Genomic DNA, 23,486 nt, shown 5'->3' on the forward strand with positions numbered 1-23,486 from the left:
GCGGTTTATAGGTAATTTTAACAAATCAATAATTTAATTAGAAATTAACATTTTATACTAACTATTCTATTCTTAAAGAAAATAGATATAATTTATCTATATCCTGTAATAGATAATATTAGGCTGAATATAAATGAATATATTTGCGCAGGCGGTATACACATCTATTGATTAAATTGATCTTATAACACAATACTATACTTTAATAAAGATACAGTTAAAATATTTTATGATTGGAATATGTACTTAGAATAAACGTGTGGTTATCGGGCCACGCTACTTAAACTAATACGATCGAGAGAGACAGAGAAAAATTTTGAAAACTCTTAAAACTAACGTCCGTACAGAGGGCCACCCATAGTCTTAAAATTTCTACAAAATATTGAAAACTAACTTGGAATAAAGTTGGAAATAGTTTGAAGCGTTGGCTTTGGTCAGTGGCCCGCTGTACATGAGTATAATAATTCAAGCCATTCCTTTTAACATTCCTATAATCATTATTCCTAAGGCCGGTACATCTTTATAAGGCGGTATACACAGTTTCGTTTACTGCCACTTTTAAACAATAAGAACTTGCCCAATATTAATCTCATTTAAAAAAAAAATCCTAATTATAATTTAACCAACAGCTTATCAAATCCTGAGCCCTATAAAAGCTTGTTAGAGATTAATATTTTTTTTATCTATAGCAATTCCAAGTTTTAAAAAGCCTTCGCTTTTTATATCTTCTTACTTAGTAGTCAGGATTAGATACTCGTTACATTCGTTTAAATTTTAAATCGAATTATAATTTTTAATTAATGTCAAAATAAATAAACTTCTCGAATAATATATTAGTAGTTATTATCCACATTGGCTCGTGTTTGAAAAAAAAATCAATCAATTCTTAAGTTTCTTCTTTTTCTCATTTTTATTTTTTTCGTTAAGGCAATACATGTTAAATAGCGACAGTAAATAAAACCACGCGACCACCTTAATCATACTTACAATAATATACTTTAAGTAATAAATTTTTAAATATTCAACTATTAAATAGACTATTGCATATTAATGTAATCACATTACAACGTTGCTTAATAACTTGATATAACGTAAGGTTATAAGAGAATTTCAAAGATATTAAAAAATTTATACTAATTTTGTAGATGTTAGTTAACATCAATTAAATGAAAACTGCGCCAAATCCGTTCCATTAAATAAAACTACAAATGTGACAAAATAAGACAAGGAGAACAGACAAAGTATAAATTACTTCATAGCACAGATTAAAATTAAACTTACAAAAAGTATTATAGGCACCATAATCTTAATCTAAAAATAATAAAAAGCATCTTCATAAAAATTATAAAATAATCATAATTTCGTAATAAACAATTTATATTTTATATTGATAATACAGGTTAACCTATAATTACGAAATAATACGTGTATGTCATACATATAACGCCAACTTTACATTTCCAAGCTTAAAAATAGTAAACTTTATCTCACTATATTTTTACATATTCAAATGTCTATTATTCTAAGATTTTAAATGCCGTTCGAGAAAATATCAGCGAGTTTTGCCGAGGATATCTATTTTTTTTTCTATCGAAAATATCTGTTCTATATTTGAGCTAAATTGGTACTTCCTTACAATGTTATTGTTTCTAGCAAATAATTTATTTTAAAAGGCTATTCAATTTTATTATAATAAACTCTGAGTACATTTAAATTGTTGTCATTATAAACACGTTCAGAGACGATAGTGAATAGAAAGGAACTTTGGCACATTACCTGAAGTAAAAAATACGTGCAAATTAAATATTTATTTCGTTCATCTATAAAACTCAAATATGGCAAGATAGAGTTAAATTTTCGACGGCTCGTTGTCCTTTATCCACGAAGTCACAAAAAAAGTATGTTTTAGATTTTAAACAAACAAGGTAATGATGTCATATTTTTTTGTCACCAGTGCTTTAAAGTGATTGTTGCATATTTTTATCTCTATGAATATATAATAACAGTTATCTATGTTTATAACTAACAAACAAAAATTGCGCAAAAAGATGTTGCCATAATATTTTATAAAACAAAACTAGAATTTAAGTATGACTATTATAATTACAAATCATTTTTATTATTGTTTGCGAACAACCGGATTTCGTTGTGGAATGGAAGGGGATTTTTTTTAATACGGCAACACCATTTCGTCAAAATTTATAACGTGCAACATTATCGACGTGTTGTTTAAGATTTGAGCAGCTTATTCGCTCGCTGATTTGCAACCGCTATACGTGTCTCGTTACTCTCACCCTATAACATTATAAAAATATATTATTACATATACATAAATGGTGGTGAAAAACATTATATGTAGCAGCTTAAGAAAAAAAAACAATCATTTTTAGCAGTTTATCCGCCGTATGATTTATGATTTCTCTACTGCCAGTAGCATTTAATAATAATAAAGGAGTTACGATCAATATATTGTTACACAATTTTATATTACTGTAAAGAGGTTTTACGTGCTTCCGAATTTCCTTTGCAAGCTGCTTTTAAAAAGTGAATAAAGATGATACAAATACAAACGATAAAATATTAAAAGATGTAACAATATCTACTGTGTGCTTGTATTTTTTAAAATAAAAGTCAAATGAGACTTTTTAATAGTGCAATTGTTTTTTCTACATTGGCCTATATACCTTAACTTTTTAAATAAGAACGTTTTTTACCCGATTAGAGAGCCAGTCTATAATAATAATGCTTCGCCCCTGTGTGACTAGTAGCGTGACGTCATATAATATATTTATATATATATTAATATGATATATATATCATATTAATAATCTTTCTCAATGAATGGGCACTTATCTAAATTATTCTTTTTTAAATTGGTCTGCTATATCCTGGTTAGTCAGTCGCACGTAGTTGCTATTAATTTAAGATACAAAATATACTAAAATCACAAACGATTAATTTTTTTTTTCATTTATCCAATGCCTCGATTTGAATTCGGGTTTTTTGCCAATATACTAAGAGTGCGTGTGTTTTTTTTTTAAATATAAATTTATCTTATTTTTATGTTGTTTAAGTATTTACACTCTTTTATCAAGCGTAAGCATTACTTACCCAAATATATATTTTTTCAATAATAGCGCCTAAATTTACACATAAAAAGCGGTTTAGCTTGAATCATCAAGCTGTGTATTGCATAGCTTAAAAGTGCTTAAAAATATAATATACTCACGGTATTCGACGCAGATCTGTCTGTGTTTGTGTTTTTGTGTCTGTCTCGTGGTCGAGGTAATGGGAAACTTTTGGTATATATTATTCATTAGTTATATCAATCGTGAAGGGTGTTAATAAGAAATAGTTTTTTTTTTTTTTAATTAATATTAATGTTAAGCCTAATGAGAGTATTAAGTAAGACCTTTTTTATTATTTGCCAATTATTACTTAAAGTATTAATGTATCCATTGACATCTATGTACTCATTCATTTATATTTAAAAGAAAATCTCGTATAAAATAATCATTAACAACAAAATATATATCAAAGACAGTGTGAATATGTTTGAATTTATATACTTTTAATATTTTCTACGATTGTTTATTTGAAATTACTAATTATACATAATAATTAAATTGTTTTCATCCATTCATAGAAGCAGATATGTTGTAAGGATATGCACGAATCTGATAATAATCCTATAGTTTACGTGGAATGTCCATAGACAAAATAATAATAAAAAACAACGAAATCATATTTAAACTATTTAATATTAAAAACGGCGTATTGCTGAATACTTATTAAAGCTCGGAACTAAGTTACATTTTAACATAAATGCTCCTATGAAATGTCTTCAAGATCTGTTGTTCAGATTCAAATATTCCCTGAGACATATCTGTCTAACGCTAATATCTTAATTTCGAACTATTATCACATATCAACTCATCCGATTTGATCTAACCATCTTATATTATCCTTATAATTACAACTACAATGATTACAATTATAATTGAATTTCTATATAAGTATATCTTTAACACGGATAAGATAAATAATTAATTTGGTTATCATGTTGTTAACTATAGACATGCGTTTTGTTTTTTATTTTCTAATATAGTAACATTAACAATAGGTAAATGCATTTTAATAAAATAATAAAGTTTAATATTCAACTTTCTACATCAAGGTTATTACTAGATATATTTTTGATGATTAATTTTTTTAACATGCCTTGGTATCCATAAAGTGAGCACCAAATTTGGTATATTTCATGTTGAGCGTCGATTACACAAATGGGAGCACAAAAATAGATTACTTAATAAATACATTCGCAATAATCAAGGTCTTTTTAATTATTAATTAGTTAATTGAAAGAGTAAACATTATGTAAATACTCAAACTAGAATTATTGGCCGGCTGCAGTGGTATTAATTTAATCAAAATTACATTTCAATTATCATTTACGCCACAGATAAAAAATTCAAAGCAACAGTCTACAGGAAATTAAAATTATGACGTTTAGGAATAATAGTTTTAGGGTAATTTTACGTTTATTAATAATGGTTTGAGGTTTTTTTAACGTGTATTGAGATTTGCAACCGACCGAACCACGAGACATGTGTGATTTGTGTGTGCTGCCGTCGTTTACTTGAGGAGCTCGTGCGCGCGCTGGTTGGCCAGCGTTATCCTCGTTTCGTTCGATTCGCCCTATGATAAAGAACGATTGTCTTGTTTTTATGTACGATACAATCCATTTACATTTTGAAACCTTTACGCGAAAAAGACAAAGATAGAAGGGAAGAGATAACGATAGAAACGTGTCACAGAAGCGCAAAGCTTTCTCATGTATAAGGATTGTTATTTCGAATATACCTTGTGAGTTGTAACAGTTCTTTTGATAACAATGCGCAGGTAATGAGTGAAACGAATGAGTGTCACTGATGGGTCTAGTTCTGAGGGTATGTCCGTTACTGATATGATCTATAATGATTGTTACTGTGTCTTTGGGTTTAGTGGCCATGTTTGAATAAAGAAATTTCACAACATCCAATCAAATCTAACCACATTCACTACTTATGTATGAAAGAGAGAACATGCTTGGTGGGAACAGATCTAGGTGAAGTTCAGATTCTGGGAAAGCGTTTTGAAACGTTGGAGGCCAATAAGCGATAGAGTTATTTCACAAACGGAATTAATTAAGAGAAAATTGAAGTCCAGGCTAATGTGAATCTAAACACTAAAAATGTGAATGTGAAAATGTTATGATGTTCAAGGCGAATTTATTGTTATTAATAAATAAATATTAATAATATCGAAAGCATCAAAATAAAAATATTTCAAGATTAAAATTTTTATAAATAGTACAATTTTATACAATACACACGCGAATTCGTCTTTCGAATACCTTAAAATAGCTTTGAATTAACTCTTGAAATAAAATACATGAGGCGTATCGGACAATTAATGGAATAAAAAATAAATAAAATGGCATTGCAACGCAAGCCGAATATTAGCTATTGGATAATATCGGACTTGCTTATATATTTTATTATTATAAAAGAATAAATGTAATAGTTTTAAATATTATATGAAGATACGTCGCAGAATAAATCGTAAAGTTCGGTAGCTTCTGGCATGATTATTGTCAGTCATTATTTAAAATAGTAAAACAAAAGTCATTTATTTATTTAGCCGAAATGTAGAAAATGCCTTATCTAAATTAATAAACAAAACCATTAAAAAAAAAAAAACTAATATGAAAAACATTTTAGACGAATTTGCGTGTTTATCGAAATCATGATTATAATTTCATTAAACAAGATAACATAAAATGCACTTTCTTTAAAAACATGACAAGGAATAAACATTAGACCAATACAATGGTTGTAATTCTGTTGTACACGATCTCTTAAACTAATTCGATTATACTAAAAATATTGCTATCCATTTAACATACCAGAGGGGAAAAAAAAGTAAAACTTAGCACTGTCTAAATTAGTTTACTCTGAGATTTTGTGTCAATAGAATTGTTACCAATATTTTTATTCGAAAATTTCTCGTAGGTTATTTTCATAAGCTATAAATGTTCCGAAGCTCTTTATCACGTATTAGTACGGACCATAGAGTAAAAATATATAGCGCGCATGTCGCCCGTTGTTCGTTGTAGCGATAGTACTAAAAAATAATAATTCACCACAAACGATCGTTCTTACATTAAGTCACTGCAGATTTAACAATTATCAGGTATTTCATTCAGATAAAGTGGGCTTTGAATCATGCCCATGTTCTTACTGTATCCACTCGGATGTGAGCGCTTTATATCTTGCTTATTTATACTCTAAGGTACGGACAGATAAAAACTTGGTACAGTGCCTTTTATGAAAGCTTATTTTCATTAAAATAGCGGAATATATGATAATTGTTTTCCGTACCTTGCGATTGATACGGTCGATCTGACGGTTCTGGTTCTCGAGTTCGGAACCCATGTCGATGGCCATGTTGCGCAAGTTGCCGATCATCGTGTTAACTTGTCCCATGTTCTCTTCCATCTCATCCTCGCGGGCATCGTTCGTTATCCTTTAATATTTGATGAACAGGTTAAATGTGTTTCCTTCTAAATTAAATTGAGTTTTTATTTCTATTAACCTTCTAACATCTACCATTCTATAAGAGAATTGCTCGATGTCACCGCTCAGGTATGGCGTGTTAGAACACGTAATTTTTAACTTCAGTGTCTTTTTAACTAGTAGTGTTATCGTCTGTATGTTTGTCTATGAAAACATTAAATAATAATATAACAATGTATTGGAGAAAGCATTTAATTTGGGTGTAACTAATTTTTTTTTTGCAAAAAAAAATATATGTTAAAATTTATTTATAATGTTGCAGAATGTCCTTAAGACTAGTTCGGATTCGCAGTATCGTTAACAAACCATAATCAGAAAATTATCAGTCGTTGCGTTTATATCTTTATGTTTATACAGATAATTCTTTATTCGATCCTAATTTAAAGACTAAATAATAACTGGTTGGCTTTAATTTATGGTTATGAGCAGTTAAACACAGCTTTTACTCTTTTTGTCATTACTGATTTGTCATTCGAAAGAAGAAGATAACAGCATCGTTTAACTCATCACCCGCCAAATGTTTATAAGTAAGGCCGAATGTTTTTGTTTTTAAATAACAGGAATTAAATATAACCCTAAAAAAATTGAACGCGTGGGTTTCATATTTTATATTTCAATTTCTTTATCCGTTTTAATGCCAGAGTTTATCTCTAAATGTCAGGGAAGCATTCATTACACACATAAAGGTCAACCTATGCGAATATTTAATTAACATTTGTCAAAGGGCATGTCAAAGGGCAAAGTTAAGTTTATTTTACAGTGATTATTTCTTATTGGTGTACTCTGACATTTAAGCGATACATTTTATATAAAGTAGCAAATAGCAAATGTCACGCATAGCTATCAACCGCAATACAGTACGTTGAGACCTACAGTCTCCAAGTCGTCCAGACCTACTTGATCCTTTCCACTCGTTAGTTCCTATAAGTTTTAAAATGTATTTTTCAGTGCGTTGTAAGAATAAAGGCAAAGGTCAAACGTTTTTTGGTGCTCTTTTGTTTTGTGTATGCTTTACTGATTTACTTTTGTACAGCAAAATTATTTTAACAGAAATAATATAAACTTTTGAAGTGAATTTTTAGGCATGATAGGTTTAAACTGGTACGGTTGAATTAAATTGCCAGCGTTTTTTTTTTTTAATATTTTAGAAAGGCCAACGAACTAAAGACATAGACACTAGCAATGCAAAAAATATGTATCTGTCTTTACTCTGAATTTAATTTAAATTAGAGAAGAATAGTAAGTGCACATATGTTTGTGTATACTCTATGTTAGTCTTGGAGAGTAACCGCCATGACTGATATTCAGTCAGGGCTTCACATTTACCTTCATACTCCATTATCATCTTACCTTCCAATATATCCAGCTTGCGGACCGATGCCGTTACGCTCATCCATCACTCTCTGAGGTTGGTTGTTCACGACCTTCCCATCGTCGTTCCCCTTCCATGTGCCATCATCCTCCTTGAATGATGCTCCTCTGAAATTTTAAAACATTTTCTATTCATCTATTCATAATGAAATTCTAAACAAACCAGAAATAACAAAGGATTTTTAGTATTTTATTTCATCTATTTTAAAGCACCAAATATATATGGGTTCTAAGTATTTTTAAGCGAGTGGACGTATATAGTAATCATTGATTAATAACCCCTACTACCGTTTGTTAGTTGTATCATTAACTAGCTGTTCCACTTTCAGTCGTAGCTTGATGTTTCCTGTATAATATATCTAACTCTATTTGTCTTTTAACAAATCTGATAAAAATATCAAATCAGCGCGTCAAACAAACAAAAAAACGCAAGAGCTCGAAATATCAGTATAAACTGTTAAATATATATACGTACTTGTTGCATGGCAGTACGCAAATGCCGCAACATTTCTCCATACCCGACAGATTTTTCTCAGCCTCGCGCATGTCCGCGTTTATCTGGTCCATACCCTCCTCGATCCTGTCCAATTGTTCTGTCCACACACACCATCATAAACTTTAAAACTGCACTTGTGTCCTAACATTATTTGTGTCAAGCTCCTAATCAAACTTTATAAACATTTTAATATTTAATCGCGATAATTTAACATTTATTTTAGAATTTTATGTTTTTTTTTTCTTGTAAATTCTCAACGCTCTCGACAATAAAAAAAACGGAGCAAAGTGTAAGACAATGTTTAGTTATTGCAAACTTTGTTTACTATTTGTCTATAGACCATGCATATAATACGTTTTCTATTACAGCAATTCTATTTTGAACGAAAGCGTCTATTTTTTTTTTAATTATTTTAATTTTATTAAGCAGCCAGTGTTACTGTCCTCTCGTATTGTCTGTCTTACACTTGATCCGAACAAAATTGAAAACTATTTTTAATTTTACCTTTGATTTAGATGATGTATGTGCTGAGGCTAAGTGATAATAATATAAAAATACTTTATGACTAACATTTAGAACATTAATAAATACTAAATTCATGCATTCAACAGCAAGATTGAAGTATACGTGCATGGCTAGATGCGTGAAAAAAAACTAAATAAAACGATACAAATGATGAACTGTTTTTATCTCCAAGTCTCCATTCACGTCGGGGTTAGGATGAATGGAGATACGATTATCATACTATTTAATTATATGGTGGTGACATTTTACCTTTATTAATTATCCGTTATTATTTAACTGTTAGCACGTTTCAATCGACATGTAAAATTTAAAACTTTCTGCCATTCAATGATTTTTTCATAAACATTTTGAACTGGCATTTCAGACAGAAGCCTTACTAAGTTATGAGTGATGTAAAAAGTACTACTGGATGCTTACCGCCCTGTTCATCCAGCATGACCAGGGTTTTCATGCCCACCTCGTGACTCTACAACACAATAATGATGTCACTATAGCTCGCCAAACGAATGCGGCGAAGCGTCCGGGCGGCGCGCGCGCTCGGCTCGGCCTGCGCGCGCCTCGCACCTTACGCCTCGATAACTCAACTCAATACAACTCAAACTGACAACTAAAGAGAAAATAAAATAATACATGAAAATGGTCACGGTGAGCCGCGCTGAGGCGGGCGGCCACTCCTCCGCAATACGTGAATAATGAAAAAAATAGCAAATGAGCGTTTCGACAAAGCCATTCCTACATGATAAGTGAAAATAGCAAAGTATTATATCAAACGAAGAGGAAATGAACAAACTATGCGTGGAGGAGCGAGTGCGCGGAGGCGGTGCCGCCGGCCTCGCACTGACACAGATCGCATCGAGCTAACAGTTACAGACCTACGGCGCTAACATTAACAATACGCTGCTAGCCATGGAGATGAAGGCGTATACCATTTGCTCTATACGTCAACAGACACACTCGGTAAACGCGCATTCATTTCAGTACCGCAGGTTATAAGAGAAGAGGAGTAGAGTCGGAAAGATAAATAAATATACCTATAAAAAGCGTTCCGATAGATAATATCAACGGAAGAAATAAACAGATTGCGCAGCTCATACAAATTAAATCTTCAGCAAAAGATAGAAACAGTCTTTTGCGACAATTAGCAACGAACGGCCATCGGGCTTCTATTTACACTATGTTGTCAAATCATCCCCATCGAAACATAGAAACATACGCAACATCGATCTGAGATAAGTCGTTATTCAAGAGAAACGTCAAAGAAAAACAAAGAGATTAATTTATTAACTGCACATTCAACACAGACGTTCTCACGGCTCGACTACCCATGTGTTCAGTTTAACTCTTACCGCCCTGGTGACTCAACATATGAAGCGCTTGCCCCCCGGCGTCCTCGCTCTATACATAAAATACAAATCAAAATAATATATCGCAGGAGAGAGTATCGGGGTGTGTGGGTTGCGGGGCAGGTGCACGCGGTGCCGTGGGACCGCACGGGACGCGCGCGGGTGCGGGGCGTGCGGCGGGCGAGTGGCGAGTGGCAAGTGGCGAGCGGCGGCGTGACGCGCTACGGCGACGTGCGGCGCGTGCGCGGCGTGCGGCCGAGCGGCGCTAACACACACTACTCGAACAACGACATGCATGCAGTGAAGCTTGCAAGTAAAACCAGATTCAGTTTTATCTGTGCTCAGTTTCTTATGAATCATGATTTTGTGTAATGTTAAAGAGTCGTGCGTTGAGGAGAAGCGTTTCGAATTTACTTCGCTCGGTTATTTTAATCGTTTCATGTGATTTAGGTAAGTTGTCGATTAAGAGTCGAGTACGACCATCTGAAATGCAGAATGTATAAAGTTTCGTACAATCGAAGATAATCAGTTGGTAATGTCATTTTGTCTGGACTAGCCGGCGTCGTCGATAATAGCGTTCGCTGATAAGTAGTGCAAATTGGTGTATATTAGCTACAAACGCATAATGATACAAAGATGTGGGTATTCCGTGATTAATTTAGTGTGTGGGTTACTTTATGTATGAGCTAATAATAAGGATGCCCGCACCTTTGCATTGGAACATTAGTTGTAATTTAAAAATACTTTATATGAAATACCCCCTTGATTTCTTCATTATCGACGAGCCCGTTTTCGGGCGGGCTGAAAACCCTACGATGCTCCAATAAGGCTAGCGAAAAGTAAATTAGATAAAATTGAAAATTATTTAGTGTTGCAATTGCAGTTCACTCACCTCCCTGGTCATCTAGAGCGACCAGAGTACGAATGCCAGCCTCCTTGCTCTATACCAGCCGCAGAAACAAAAAGTCAGAGAGCATGTTAGTTGTGAGGGGTAAAGTGGAGTGAGTTGAGAATGAGTGGGAATCGCTCGAGGCGACTCCGCACAGTGTCGTCCGCGAGGGGATGGCGACACGCGAGCGCGACTGCGTGTTAAGTAGCGGTATACAAGTGTCGAGAGGACATCTTCAAATTTATATTGCAATTGCTTATTTCGTTAGACTTTCTACTGACATACTAAAGTTTTGCGTGTTTAAAGATATCCCCCTTAAAACTGAAGTGTCACTTTGTATTTATTGATATTCTGTACTGTGTTAATTTTGAATTGAGATTTTGTACAGACCTACATATATAATAACTGAAAGAAATTGATTTGTTGCGATGTAGATGCGTAAACGTATAGACTACAAAGAGATATATGTTGTAAATTGTTAGTTGAACAAAGAAAAGGATCAAATAAAAAAATAATTTATATATTTGATAGTTGGTCTGTATTTGTTGTGAGAGTTTGAAAGGTGTAGCTCGATATATCTGTTGGAGTTCAGTAGTAGGTATGGCGTGTGATAACGCCCATATTTGAAGTATTGTGAATGTTGGAAGAGGCACGAAAATCATACAACATAATAATAATACAGTCAACAACAGAGAACAGCCACTACACAGAGACCTACGTAAAGATATAACTAAAAAGTATATATATATATATAGAGAGAGAGAGATAGAACACAAACTAAAAAAAAACCGTCATTTAAATTTTGTAGGTGTTAAGTAGTCAATTATGAAGTAATCGAAGATATCTGTTTACTGTTAAAATAATCACAGTAAAATGACTTAGTGTTTGAAAACAAATAATTATAAACAGGAAGTAAGAAAGTAGAACGTGCTTTGGAAGTAGTGATTATAGCCACGAGGGCGAATTGTCACTTTAGAAAAGGAATATTATTTTATGAAAGCAAGCCCAAGCACAACCGAACATACTATATTGACAACTGACAAGAAAGCATGTCTGGACAAATACATTCTAGGGCCGAAGAGATGTATTATCATCTATTACGGGGATATTGGAACCATTCTAGTTAAGATGGGCTTTCATGCTATGATTTAACATTAAAAACTGTCTACTTGGGGCTGATTTGTTGGATGCCGACAGTTAATTTTATTAAAATAAGTACAAAATAACTCTTGAATGATCTATAAGGTTCACCATGTTAAAGGATTCACCACATTTGTTGATAGAATTAACTGCCAACGCCAAATTCTTGAATTAGAGTTTTTTTTTATTCACTCACATAAAACTTTACATTTCTACAAACAACACAAAGGACTATAGAGGTCACTAACAATGTCGGATACATATAGGCACGGATCATGCAACACCCATAATACGGTTATCATAAATAAACAATATGTACTTTGGCATAAGGATGTAAAAAAATAAAAAATAAAAGGAAAATAAAACTGGACAGCTACAATAGATATACATACACACCGAATAACATATAACAATAGCGACATCGAAACACAACAGCCAGGGATAGCAAAGGCTGCGCCCTAAAGGGTTCTGGGGGGCTTCGGATATCAGACCGAGCTCGGGGCTCTCCGGGACACTTCGCTATACCCCTCACTCCCTCGCATCGAGAACACCTCTCTCACAGATGTTTACAAATAATCACAACGGAATAACTGAACATAAATCTTCAATACTATGGTTGGGGGGGGGGATTAGGTAAACATATAGTTACTTAAAATCAAACACGTCTAAGTTACGACTCCGCATGTCACATCTATTTTAACTAATTGCCAATAGAAACTCTCTCCAGTGATTCGCTTGTAAATTCAATAACATAAATTTTAAGAAACACACAATAAAATTTATTATTATTCGTCATCTGAAATGTACAAGTAAAACAAATTGTTTGCGATTATATTAATAAGGGATTCTGTGGTTTTTCAGTTAATTATCATTATAGTTAACGATGCCATTATATAGAAATAATTGATATCCGGATATCCGGTCAAGTTTAGGATTTATCTATAATGGATACATGATTTATCTCATGTATTCATTGTAGAAGGTATTCTCGACATTAAAGTATTTATCTTCAAGTAACTTCTAAAAATGCCATAACATAATTTTTATGTAATATTTCTTTGTTGCGATCGAACCTTTATACTTTAAATTTGAAAAATTTAATATTGTGTTATGGCATTATTTGATTACATTCGAACTTAATGTATACGTAATTATTTTTTGAAACTCACCTCCTCGCAAAGCTGCATCATACGTCGAGTGGATTCCAGGGACTGGAATAAAAAGGAAATATCATTAAATAATTGCCTAATTGTAAGACAATGTTTTACAATCGGATCCCAGGAAACGTAATTTAATAACGTACTTTAAAAAATATATATAAATAAAAACGTACATTGAGTTAATAGATGTTCAAATCTTGGACGAAACGATCTCCATCTGATTATATCATTATTATATTGAATATTGTAAGGAATTACAAAATAACACAAAATAAACTCGCGTGATTTGTTTATCCGTTCACTGATTCTTAGATCAGGTTATTTTTTTATGTTATAGGCAGACGGACTAGAAAATGAGCCACCTGATGGTAAGTCGTCACCAACCTTGGAAACTAAGATGTTATGTTCCTCGTGTCTGTAGGTACACTGGCTCACTCACTCTTTAAATCGTAACGCAACAATACTAAGCATGTTGTTTAGCGGTAGAATATCTGATGAATGGAATCTAAAAGACGGCTTGAACAAAGTCCCACCACCAGTAAAATTCATCAGGGTATTTTCTTTTTAGAACCGGTAGCAGTTTTTAATTTGGGCTATCATTAATTAGGTGTTATGCTTACAGTTTACTTGTAAATCTGTCTTTTAGTATAGTTAAAGATAATTTAAATCATAATACTTTGTGATAAACTACTAGTTATGTGTCATTCTTCTCGTGATGTTTTATGAGATTAAGTAATCAAATTCCGTTCTAAATAACCCTTCTCAAATCCCAACACTATTCTCCAAGATATTTGACTCGCATAACTGATACTTACATCATCGGTCACCTGGCCCGCGCGTAATTGCAGCTGCTCGAGTTCGCTGCGCGGCGCGCCATTTTCTGCTGGTGGCGTTGCTGACGGCATCCTGGAAATTTTAAAATTCACATTATTAAACACATATAAATTTATCGCGTGTTGATTATTGATAATTTAGCATGAAACTGCCTCGTTGGTTCAGTGGTTAAATATTAGGTCGCAAATCCCGAGGTCGGGCCGATAATAAGTAAAACTAATCTGAATGTTTAATCAAATCAATTATTATAGGTATGAGAAATTGTACGTTAGTTTAAGTAGTTCTTATGTTATTAAATAAACATTTATATTACATTAAACATAAATTATTTAGCTATGGTTGCTTATTCATAAAGTCATTCAAATTAAACCTTCTCATTAACAGGAACGGAGGATTGAGTTTGAGTTTAATATCTTGTGGTATATTTAAATTTAAAAAACAATGTTTTTTTTTGTATTATGCATATTATACATATATGGCAAACTGGAAAGTCTTTATATTATACATTTTTAATATAATTAACACTATAATGGCTATAAAGAGATATTCAATTAAAACAAAATATCACATATTCGTTTTCTATTTGTTAGTAAGTTAAATTTCACATTGTGACGTCATATACGCTGAACTGTCATCGCGCGTCATTGGTTCGTATCTACTACGTACAAGTAAGAAAAAATTAATCATGTATTTTTAATTTATAAAAAAACCATTCGCACACGTAACTATCATTTTTCAATTCCTAAAATCAAACTTCGTCTGTTATCATCTATTGAAAGAAACATCATTGGAAATTGAAACTATTCCGAAGATAATTTATAAAATTTATATAAAAATCTTGTAACTTAGATATTTAAATAATAATAACATTATGTCTTTATTTAATAGAAAATTAAAGATTAGTGAAATATTTAATACCTTAAAAAAACAATTTTTATTTTATATTTATCATATTTTAAATATTTTTTAAAACGGTAGCTTGATTAATCGCTTAACAGTAAACTGAACTGGTATACCTACTTAAAAATTTACATATAATAAATCGGTTGCACAATTTGTTGAATCACATATGACTCGCTCTGCCTACGTGACTGGTAGTTCTACCGCGCAATTTACCCGTGACCGATACAATGAGCTCTCTCGTTCTAACACATTCGCTTGTCGGTTGGGCTACCGATCGGTCTCTTTCCATTGCGCATAACGATATATCAGTAATACGGCACAGCTATCTTTATCTGTCGTTGTCAAATCTAAACAAAAAATATATTTTTTTAAATTAATAGTATGATGAATAATTTTGATACCGAACTGTTTATAAGTGAAATTCAAAAGCGACGATCCATTTGGGATACGTCGTCCCCGGAACACACGAACAAAGAGTTAAAAAGAAGGGACTGGGATGAAGTTATTGATATATTTGCATTAGATGATATGTCTGCGAGTGATAAACATGTTTTAGGTAAGCTATAATGTAAATATTGTCTTAAGAGGTTTGAGTTATCAATATAAAAAATGCATATACCTAATGACACAATTTGTTTACATACTAACTTTGTTAGATTCACAAGTAAATCTAATAAAACGTGTAAAAATATTAATTGTAAGTAACAAAAACAAGTAAATATTTATGTGTAAAGTTATTTTATCGTCAATATCTAACTTATTAGTTTGCGATTAATATTAGGTTAGTCGGTAGGTATGTAATATGTTGAGATAGGCTTTACAGATATAACATTTATTATTAAAATAATGTCTTGCAATAACTTTTTAATTAAGCGCCAGATAGTGTTTTGGATGACATCGTTTTATAGTCTGATCATTAGTCTGGGTAAATGAATTAAATACATATTATACTACATATGATAAATTTTTTTCTCATTACCCTTTCAGGTTTCACACTAAGAAAGAGATGGAAAAATATCAGAACGTGTTTTGCCAGAGAACTTAAAAGACAGAAAAATTACGGTTCGGGTGTGGGTCGTAAAAGTGAATACATATATTACAAACATTTACTTTTTCTCACAAACGTTATGAACATAGTAGAGAAAGATATAGATGAAGAGCCAGAATATATGTACTATGACGATAATGACCTTGAGTTACAACAGACAACGGTCTCAGAAAATATCAAAAAATGTAAACGTAAAACTTTAGAGGATGAAGATTCTTTAAGTGGTAGGGAGGATGATGAAGATCGGTTATTTTTACTATCTCTACACAAAACCTTACAAAGGATTCCAAAAACAAAAAAAATTGCAGTGAAAATAAAGATGTTATCGATATTAAATGAAGTTGTGTTGAATGATGAGAATAGTAGATTATATAAATAATGCTCACATGTTGACATAACATGTGTATTTATAATTTCATATTAATAATAATCCTAGTCAAATATCTGAGATTTTTAAAATAAGGTAATGCCAAGGAGAATATCTTCTAATAAAAATGCCATACAAACATACAATTATACTTGTTGCTATTGTGACCGAAGTTTATTATTATGTTGACACAGTAAAGATAATTTACTCAGGATTAGTAAGTTATTGCATGGTACAATGGTTAGCCATCTATTTCAGACAAGTCCATCTAAAAGAAATTTAAACATACAAGTTTATGGATATTGTTTTATTGAGTCTGGATATAAACATTAGTTAGTATTTATTAGTACATGTTTTTAATTAAGCAATAAGCAATGTAATTGCAACAAGTTAGGTAATTGCTGTTTAATTAATAAATTATTTAAATGAATTACTGTTTGCTATCCAATTTCAGCTACCCGGTTTATTAATACAACAATATTATAAAAAAATTCAAATATAAATAATTAGTCTTAAAAAATAAAAGGCTAAATGGAAAGTACATATATTATAATATTATACTTATTTTCTCATATTGGATATCATAATATATTATAAACGAAAATAATTAAACTGCCAGTTTTATTATGCAACAATAATACAGCCATTTACATTACAGACCTCAAACTTTAAACAATGTAATACATTGTTTCAAGTTTGATGTCTTTAATAGTACAGCTTAAATATTTAAAGAACTGAAGTGGCCTAATGGATAGAATACAATTTTCGGGTAAGATCCACTCCTTCCCAAAGATTATGGGTTCAAAAACAGGCTAACGACACTGAGTTCATGTTAATCGTACATGTGTCTGATGAATTTTGCCACATGTATATCTTACAATCCTATTGGATCAGAGCTTCAACACTTTGCGAAACACCTTCTCTTAAATAGTAAACAAAGTAGTGTCCCAGCAATCAACATAGTTATGGACTTTTATTTTAGATTATGCTTTAATAAACTTAATGATATTAGACTTAATATATAATTTCTTTTGTTATATTTTTATGTTAAAATAAAAATTTGAGGATATTTTATTAAATTTGAATTCTGTCATATGATTTTATAGATTCAAGTTAAATAAAAGATTGCTTATTTGGTGTGAAATATTTTTTAATAAAACAAACGACTTTGTGTCATAATGATTTAGAGTATATGCAATTATTATTATAGTTTCATTAATTACCAAGCTGTAAGGCTTTGGGCAGGTCATATACACATCTGGGTGGGTAGCCTACTACAATTGAAGAAGAAATAAAGATAATACATTATATGACCAGTCGAAATACTAAATAATCTATTATATCATAATGGATTTTTGAATATCTGCGAAGTTGTTATCGGATAGGTTGTAAAAAGTTAATTGTATATAAATAGTTAAGTAGAATATGAACCTTAGATTTATATGCAATCGCATGGAATATATAAAAATTTGTTCATCTTACTGATTCTTGATGTAAAATGGCTCTGTATTGCTTTGTTCCAATTTTATAGCCAAACCACATAACACATCTTAAATTTCATAATATTATAATGTTGTCATTACAAATATTCTAAAAATTCTTCATTTGAATAAGTATTTACAAAATCGGAAAATTGTATATTATTTAATTAGTAATTGCATAAACAGAATGTCGACATTGAAATATGGCTCAATCCGAATTTATAATTTCTGCAGTAAAATATTTACACGAATTAATCGTTAGTGAGCATTGAACTTGGTAAGCATAAAGGGGGGTGGGTGAATCGACCTTGAACGTTGAAACAAAGAAAGAGGGCACCTCAATACGATTTGCGTCACAAGCATCCATATTATGTATTGAAGTTCTTGATCATGGCATTATAAATCGTTACGCAATGTATTTACCCTGTTTAAGCCAATAATAAAACAAGCTATAATTTAATCGGCTCGTCTTTGTTAGCTTTATGTAATAAGTAATTCAAAATTTGACCGACTTGGCAGGCCGTAAGTTGGCCGAATTGGCAAACTTTATTGGGTGTTAAGTAGACAATCAGAATATTTTTTTAAAACATTTTATGTTAATACTAGTGTTAAAAAAACGATAAATTTGTCAAGCGCTACTCTTATATATATATATAATGTCGAACGTCGATTCTACCGAGACAAAGTTACAAGTGTTTAGGTGACTATAATTTCCCCGTAAATAAACTACTCTGCTACAAATGGTCTCAATTCTATTAGGAAAAAATATTTAAGAGTATTGAAAGCAAAAGTGGAGTTAGCAAAACCAACCGTTGTAGACATTAAATTTTAACCTTTGGCGTGCATGCAATAGCGTGCGCTATTCCGACCTTTGAATTTTAATGTTAACGTCAGATTTAGTATTACGAGCTGGTAGGATAAGCTGGTGTTTATATTTTCAAATTCTTCCATTGAAATGAAATTGAAAGTGTAGTTAAACACTTGAACTAAATTTTAGAATTACATATTATCATGATTTCATATTTGTTCAAAAAGAAAGTTTATAACTAATTGAATTAACTCTGGTCCTAATGCTTTATAGTCTTCAAATTTTTTAAATAAGTAAGTTACGTAATCATTTACAATCGGGAATTTCTGGGTCCTACCTTATATAATGCGTGAAACATACATAAATATTTTGATTAAAAGTACTATAAATAAAAATTTATCTCAAAGTATTTATTATTATTTAAATGTATTTGCGTATCTCTAAAAATAGATTGTGGCCATAATCTTGGCATTTGCGGAGACAGAGCGATGCTTCGGTCGGGGTAAAAATCAATAGACGCGCGCAACGTTCCCGCGGTTTTCACCCCACGCCCAGACCACATACGACTTTGACTTATTTAGTGTTTAAGACAACTACTTTATATGCTACCTAATCTTGACATAGCTTGTTTCCATCAGCCATGTATGCAAGTCTAGACATTTCATGCTTGAAAACGAAATTTATGAAGCATATGAACGGTTAATAGCATGTCGTTGGCTTCAAGTCAACTGGGAAAATGTTATTCATCTTCTTATTTAGGAAACAGAAACGATAAAAATCGTACATTTTACTTAACAATATGTCGCAAAAATATTGTTATATTAATTAATTGCCAATGTGTGCGTTTGTATGATTTTTTATAGAATATAAAAAAAAAAACAATATTATATATTTGCTATTCTCGAGGCCTTGTTTGTCGTTTGGAGATGTTTTTGCTGGTGTAATGTTTTCGATTCGGTTTCCTAAATACCTACTTGGATTTTTGAAAGCCAAAATCATGTATCATCTACTTAGTATGTACTAAGTTTCAGGCCATTCAGATATATTTTAGTACAATAAAACAAAAAAAAAATTTAATCATATTAGGAAAATAAGAACAATAACTAGGCTTTTGGTATCGGATTATGTATTTTTTTGTTTTATAAGAATAACGTATGGTAAATACCTCCTGAGTGGTCCTTCCTTATTTACTTCTACTGGCACTAGATGGGTAAGCCATTATCTACATTTTAAATGCGTAGCCATCCGTTGTATTTAAGATGTTGTGTAATTTTTTATCGCAGGCATAAAATGTGTGAAAATGACAGTAACTATACTCCACTAGCTATTCCAAACCGGAACATAAAAGTATTAATATTTGCCGTTAGAATAACTTATTCGTGGTTCCATCAGCGGTGTAATTAGAAGTGATAATTGTAAATTGGATATTACAAAGTCATAACTATGTACCAACAAGTTTTACCTATCGCAATGTTAGATGTCCAAGAGTTTGTTAAATGGAGAAGTTGTGTTTTGTTTTAATTAACTTTGTTCGGTTAGACAAAGTTACATGACGTCATCACTTCTAACCACCTATGAAGCGGGAGTGTAAAAAAACGAAATTCGCACACCAACACGAACGTGTAGATTAATGATCAATGGATACTAATAATTAATTAGAACGAGTGAAGTTTATAAGAATAGTTGATACTCAAGATATTTAGGTTTATGTTTTGTATCCATTTGCTACAATAACTAAAAAAAGCAATCTGCATACATTTTAACAAAATATAGTTTTCAGACAGTTGTTTTTAATTTTTATTGTTTTTCCGTTTATGTACTATGGTTATAGCTTTTAGCAAAAGTATATCGTATGATAGAGTTGTAAGTCTTGTGAAATGTGACCCAGAGACAGATTTCCGCATTTTCCAGGTTTGAGGTGTTAATTTTTTTCCGCCCTCGTCGTTCGAGGTAAAACCTTTTTTTTGCCGTGTGTGATTACGCAACATTATTGTTAATTTTTTTATATTTCTAAACTCTGCCTATTATACATGAAATGCTATTCAAAATGAAAAAACAGAATGGCGGAGAATTCATCAAAAATATGCATTGCATGATAACAGAAAGCTGTTGATTTTTTTTTCGTACGCCGTTATAAACGCAATTAAAACATGTATACCTACGATTCTAAATTTGAGGATACTAGATTCGAGCATATTAAGCCGGCTGGTCCACAGCCATGACAATACCATCTGTTAGCTACAGATTGATGGATTGTCATTATAATAAATAGTATAATAATTTAAAGAATAAATTGTCTTTGCTATCTTAAGGCATTTATGAATAGATTTAGAAATCACTTTTGCACTATATCATATTTTAATATGATATAGTGCAAAATAATAATATATATTTGGAAGTAGCCAAGATTTACAAGCTTTAAAAGAAAAAGGAAGAAAAGCTTTGGTCAAATAATAAAGCGCTATAATCCGTCTGATGATGGCGCGTTTCAGTGAAAAATATTTAAAATGTAATTAAACAATAATTCAATTTATTTTTAGATATTTTTTTCTCGGTAATATCATGAACGTGTATCTGGTAACGCCCATGTTTTTATAGCTATAGGTAAACATTATTGTATTGTAGCTCAAATTATTCAAATAAATATCCAATAATGTTGCTTTAAATAAATGCCATTTGGATACTGCAATACAATTTCATTAGATGACACATTATGTAAGAACAAAGTATTGCTGCATAGTCTTAGTAATGTAATGTAAATTAAACAGACCTTGAACTGATTACTCATAAAAACATTTCTGATACAATAAAGATATCATCACTGCTTAACATACTTATTTCAAGTTATCTATAAAAACTAGACTCTAAGCACAATAAAATATAAAAAAAGTAAGTGATAGCTGGAGTTTAAATTATTTATTAAGTTATGCTAAAAACTGTTTTATAAATAGTCAAGTTGTACATTATATTTTGGTGCTTAAAAAATGTTAATTATTATTATGTAATCAAATTGTCTTTTACTAAATAAAATAAATATATATTATTAATTTTTATCTTCATATCTTATATATCTTCATACCTATATCTGTCTTTTATTTTCTGCCGTATCAAATATATAAATGAAAATGTTCCAAGCAGAACAAATTCTAATATATAAATATTACTATATAAATATATATAACAGATATCTTTTATATCGCAATATTGACAGTTAGATTTTAATAATATTATTAATGGGTTCTATGTATCATATTTATAATCTAGGATGTCAATATTTCTATCGTGCCAAGTTCTATATTGGATATGATTATACAATTTAAATTTATTAATATAACAAGCTCAAGCCTAGGGACCATCCACTTAAATTTTTTTTCTAAAGCAAGTATGTATATTTTGCATTATAGTGCTCCTATTTGAATGTCGGATGACTCAATATAATTACAAGCAAAAGATACATCAAATTTTAGATCCTATATATGATTATAGATGTAAGAAATTGTTCATACTTTTTACACACCACTGTCACGTCATGTCACAATGGGCAGAGGTAACCACTTACAAATTTGAAGTTGATTTGAGTAAAAAAAAAAACTAGATATATATTTGTTGTGTTGGCCATTCTAATTGATATGAAGTTGATTGAATTATTAATTAATTTTAACCAAATTATTATTATTGCATGTAGTCAGAAAAAAAAATTCTAAACTAGATATTTTTAGAAGAAATTCTAACAATAAGATTCATTATCTTATTGTAAAAAAGAACCAATGCTATACAATATAAAGGTTGTCTAAAATATAATATTTTACTGTTGAAATTTATGTTTTTTTATTACTATACTAATTTGTTAATCAGAACCATTATTGAAATGGGTGTATCTAAGTAAAAGAGATAATTTTAACACAATCCTTCTATTAAAAAAAAAGTTAAAAGGAGAAAAATAAGCGACGAATTTAGCCTAAACGCTTTCAAATTTATATTAATTAATAATTTTGAAGTATAACATATGATAAAGTATCCATATAGGGATTTTTATTAAAAAAAAATGTACGGTTGACGTCAGTCACTTTAATCAGCTTATGACCTCACTTTAGATAAAACATTCGATATTCAATTATTAAAGCTCATATATGGGATACTTTGGTTGAAATGAAGTTATATATTGAAAAATTTTAATAATAAGTTGGTAACTTAGTCTACTAAAATATAAGATTATTGATTATTTGCAATGCCGCAACTTAGTACTTCAAATTCAACTTACCTGTAGTTTTGTTTCTGACAGTACAATGAAATCAAATCCCGTTGATGTCACTCAGCACGCACTAAGCACCAAAATACAGCACAATAATGAAGTGAAAGACTTTCTCTTCTCTGCTACGGAACCTCGGTCGATCGACACGGAGAGGTTAGCCAACGAAATGCGCAATGTTTTGACTATGCGCATTGAAATTTGTTGTCATTGTCATGCGCGTATAGCCGTTCTAATTGTAAGGAAACAAGAACA

At 31.1% G+C, this 23,486-nt stretch overlaps 2 protein-coding genes across 5 annotated transcripts; one reads left to right on the forward strand and one right to left on the reverse strand.

Moving 5' to 3' along the window:
- Positions 1-6: 6 nt before the first annotated feature.
- LOC126775816 (synaptosomal-associated protein 25-like) lies at positions 7-23,486 on the reverse strand. Of its 4 annotated transcripts, none has more exons than XM_050497921.1 (9): positions 23,244-23,476; positions 14,357-14,447; positions 13,551-13,592; positions 11,245-11,293; positions 8,464-8,581; positions 7,968-8,096; positions 6,423-6,567; positions 3,230-4,698; positions 7-2,295 (listed from the first exon to the last, which is right to left on the reverse strand). In XM_050497921.1, exons 2-8 carry the CDS (start codon positions 14,444-14,446, stop codon positions 4,636-4,638), a joined length of 636 nt encoding a protein of 211 aa, XP_050353878.1. In that variant the 5' UTR covers position 14,447; positions 23,244-23,476; the 3' UTR covers positions 7-2,295; positions 3,230-4,635. The 4 variants fall into 4 exon arrangements, with proteins under 4 accessions (XP_050353878.1, XP_050353877.1, XP_050353876.1 ...); XM_050497920.1 differs by lacking the exon at positions 11,245-11,293 and adding an exon at positions 9,427-9,475 and having other exon boundaries at positions 23,244-23,473; XM_050497919.1 differs by lacking the exon at positions 3,230-4,698 and having other exon boundaries at positions 23,244-23,486.
- Positions 15,522-17,134, forward strand: LOC126775817 (uncharacterized). Its single transcript, XM_050497923.1, has 2 exons — positions 15,522-15,834; positions 16,266-17,134. Exons 1-2 carry the CDS (start codon positions 15,660-15,662, stop codon positions 16,703-16,705), a joined length of 615 nt encoding a protein of 204 aa, XP_050353880.1. The 5' UTR covers positions 15,522-15,659; the 3' UTR covers positions 16,706-17,134.

The sequence above is a fragment of the Nymphalis io genome, chromosome 19, assembly GCF_905147045.1.
Source record: "Nymphalis io chromosome 19, ilAglIoxx1.1, whole genome shotgun sequence".
Classification (NCBI taxonomy): Eukaryota; Metazoa; Arthropoda; class Insecta; order Lepidoptera; family Nymphalidae; genus Nymphalis; species Nymphalis io.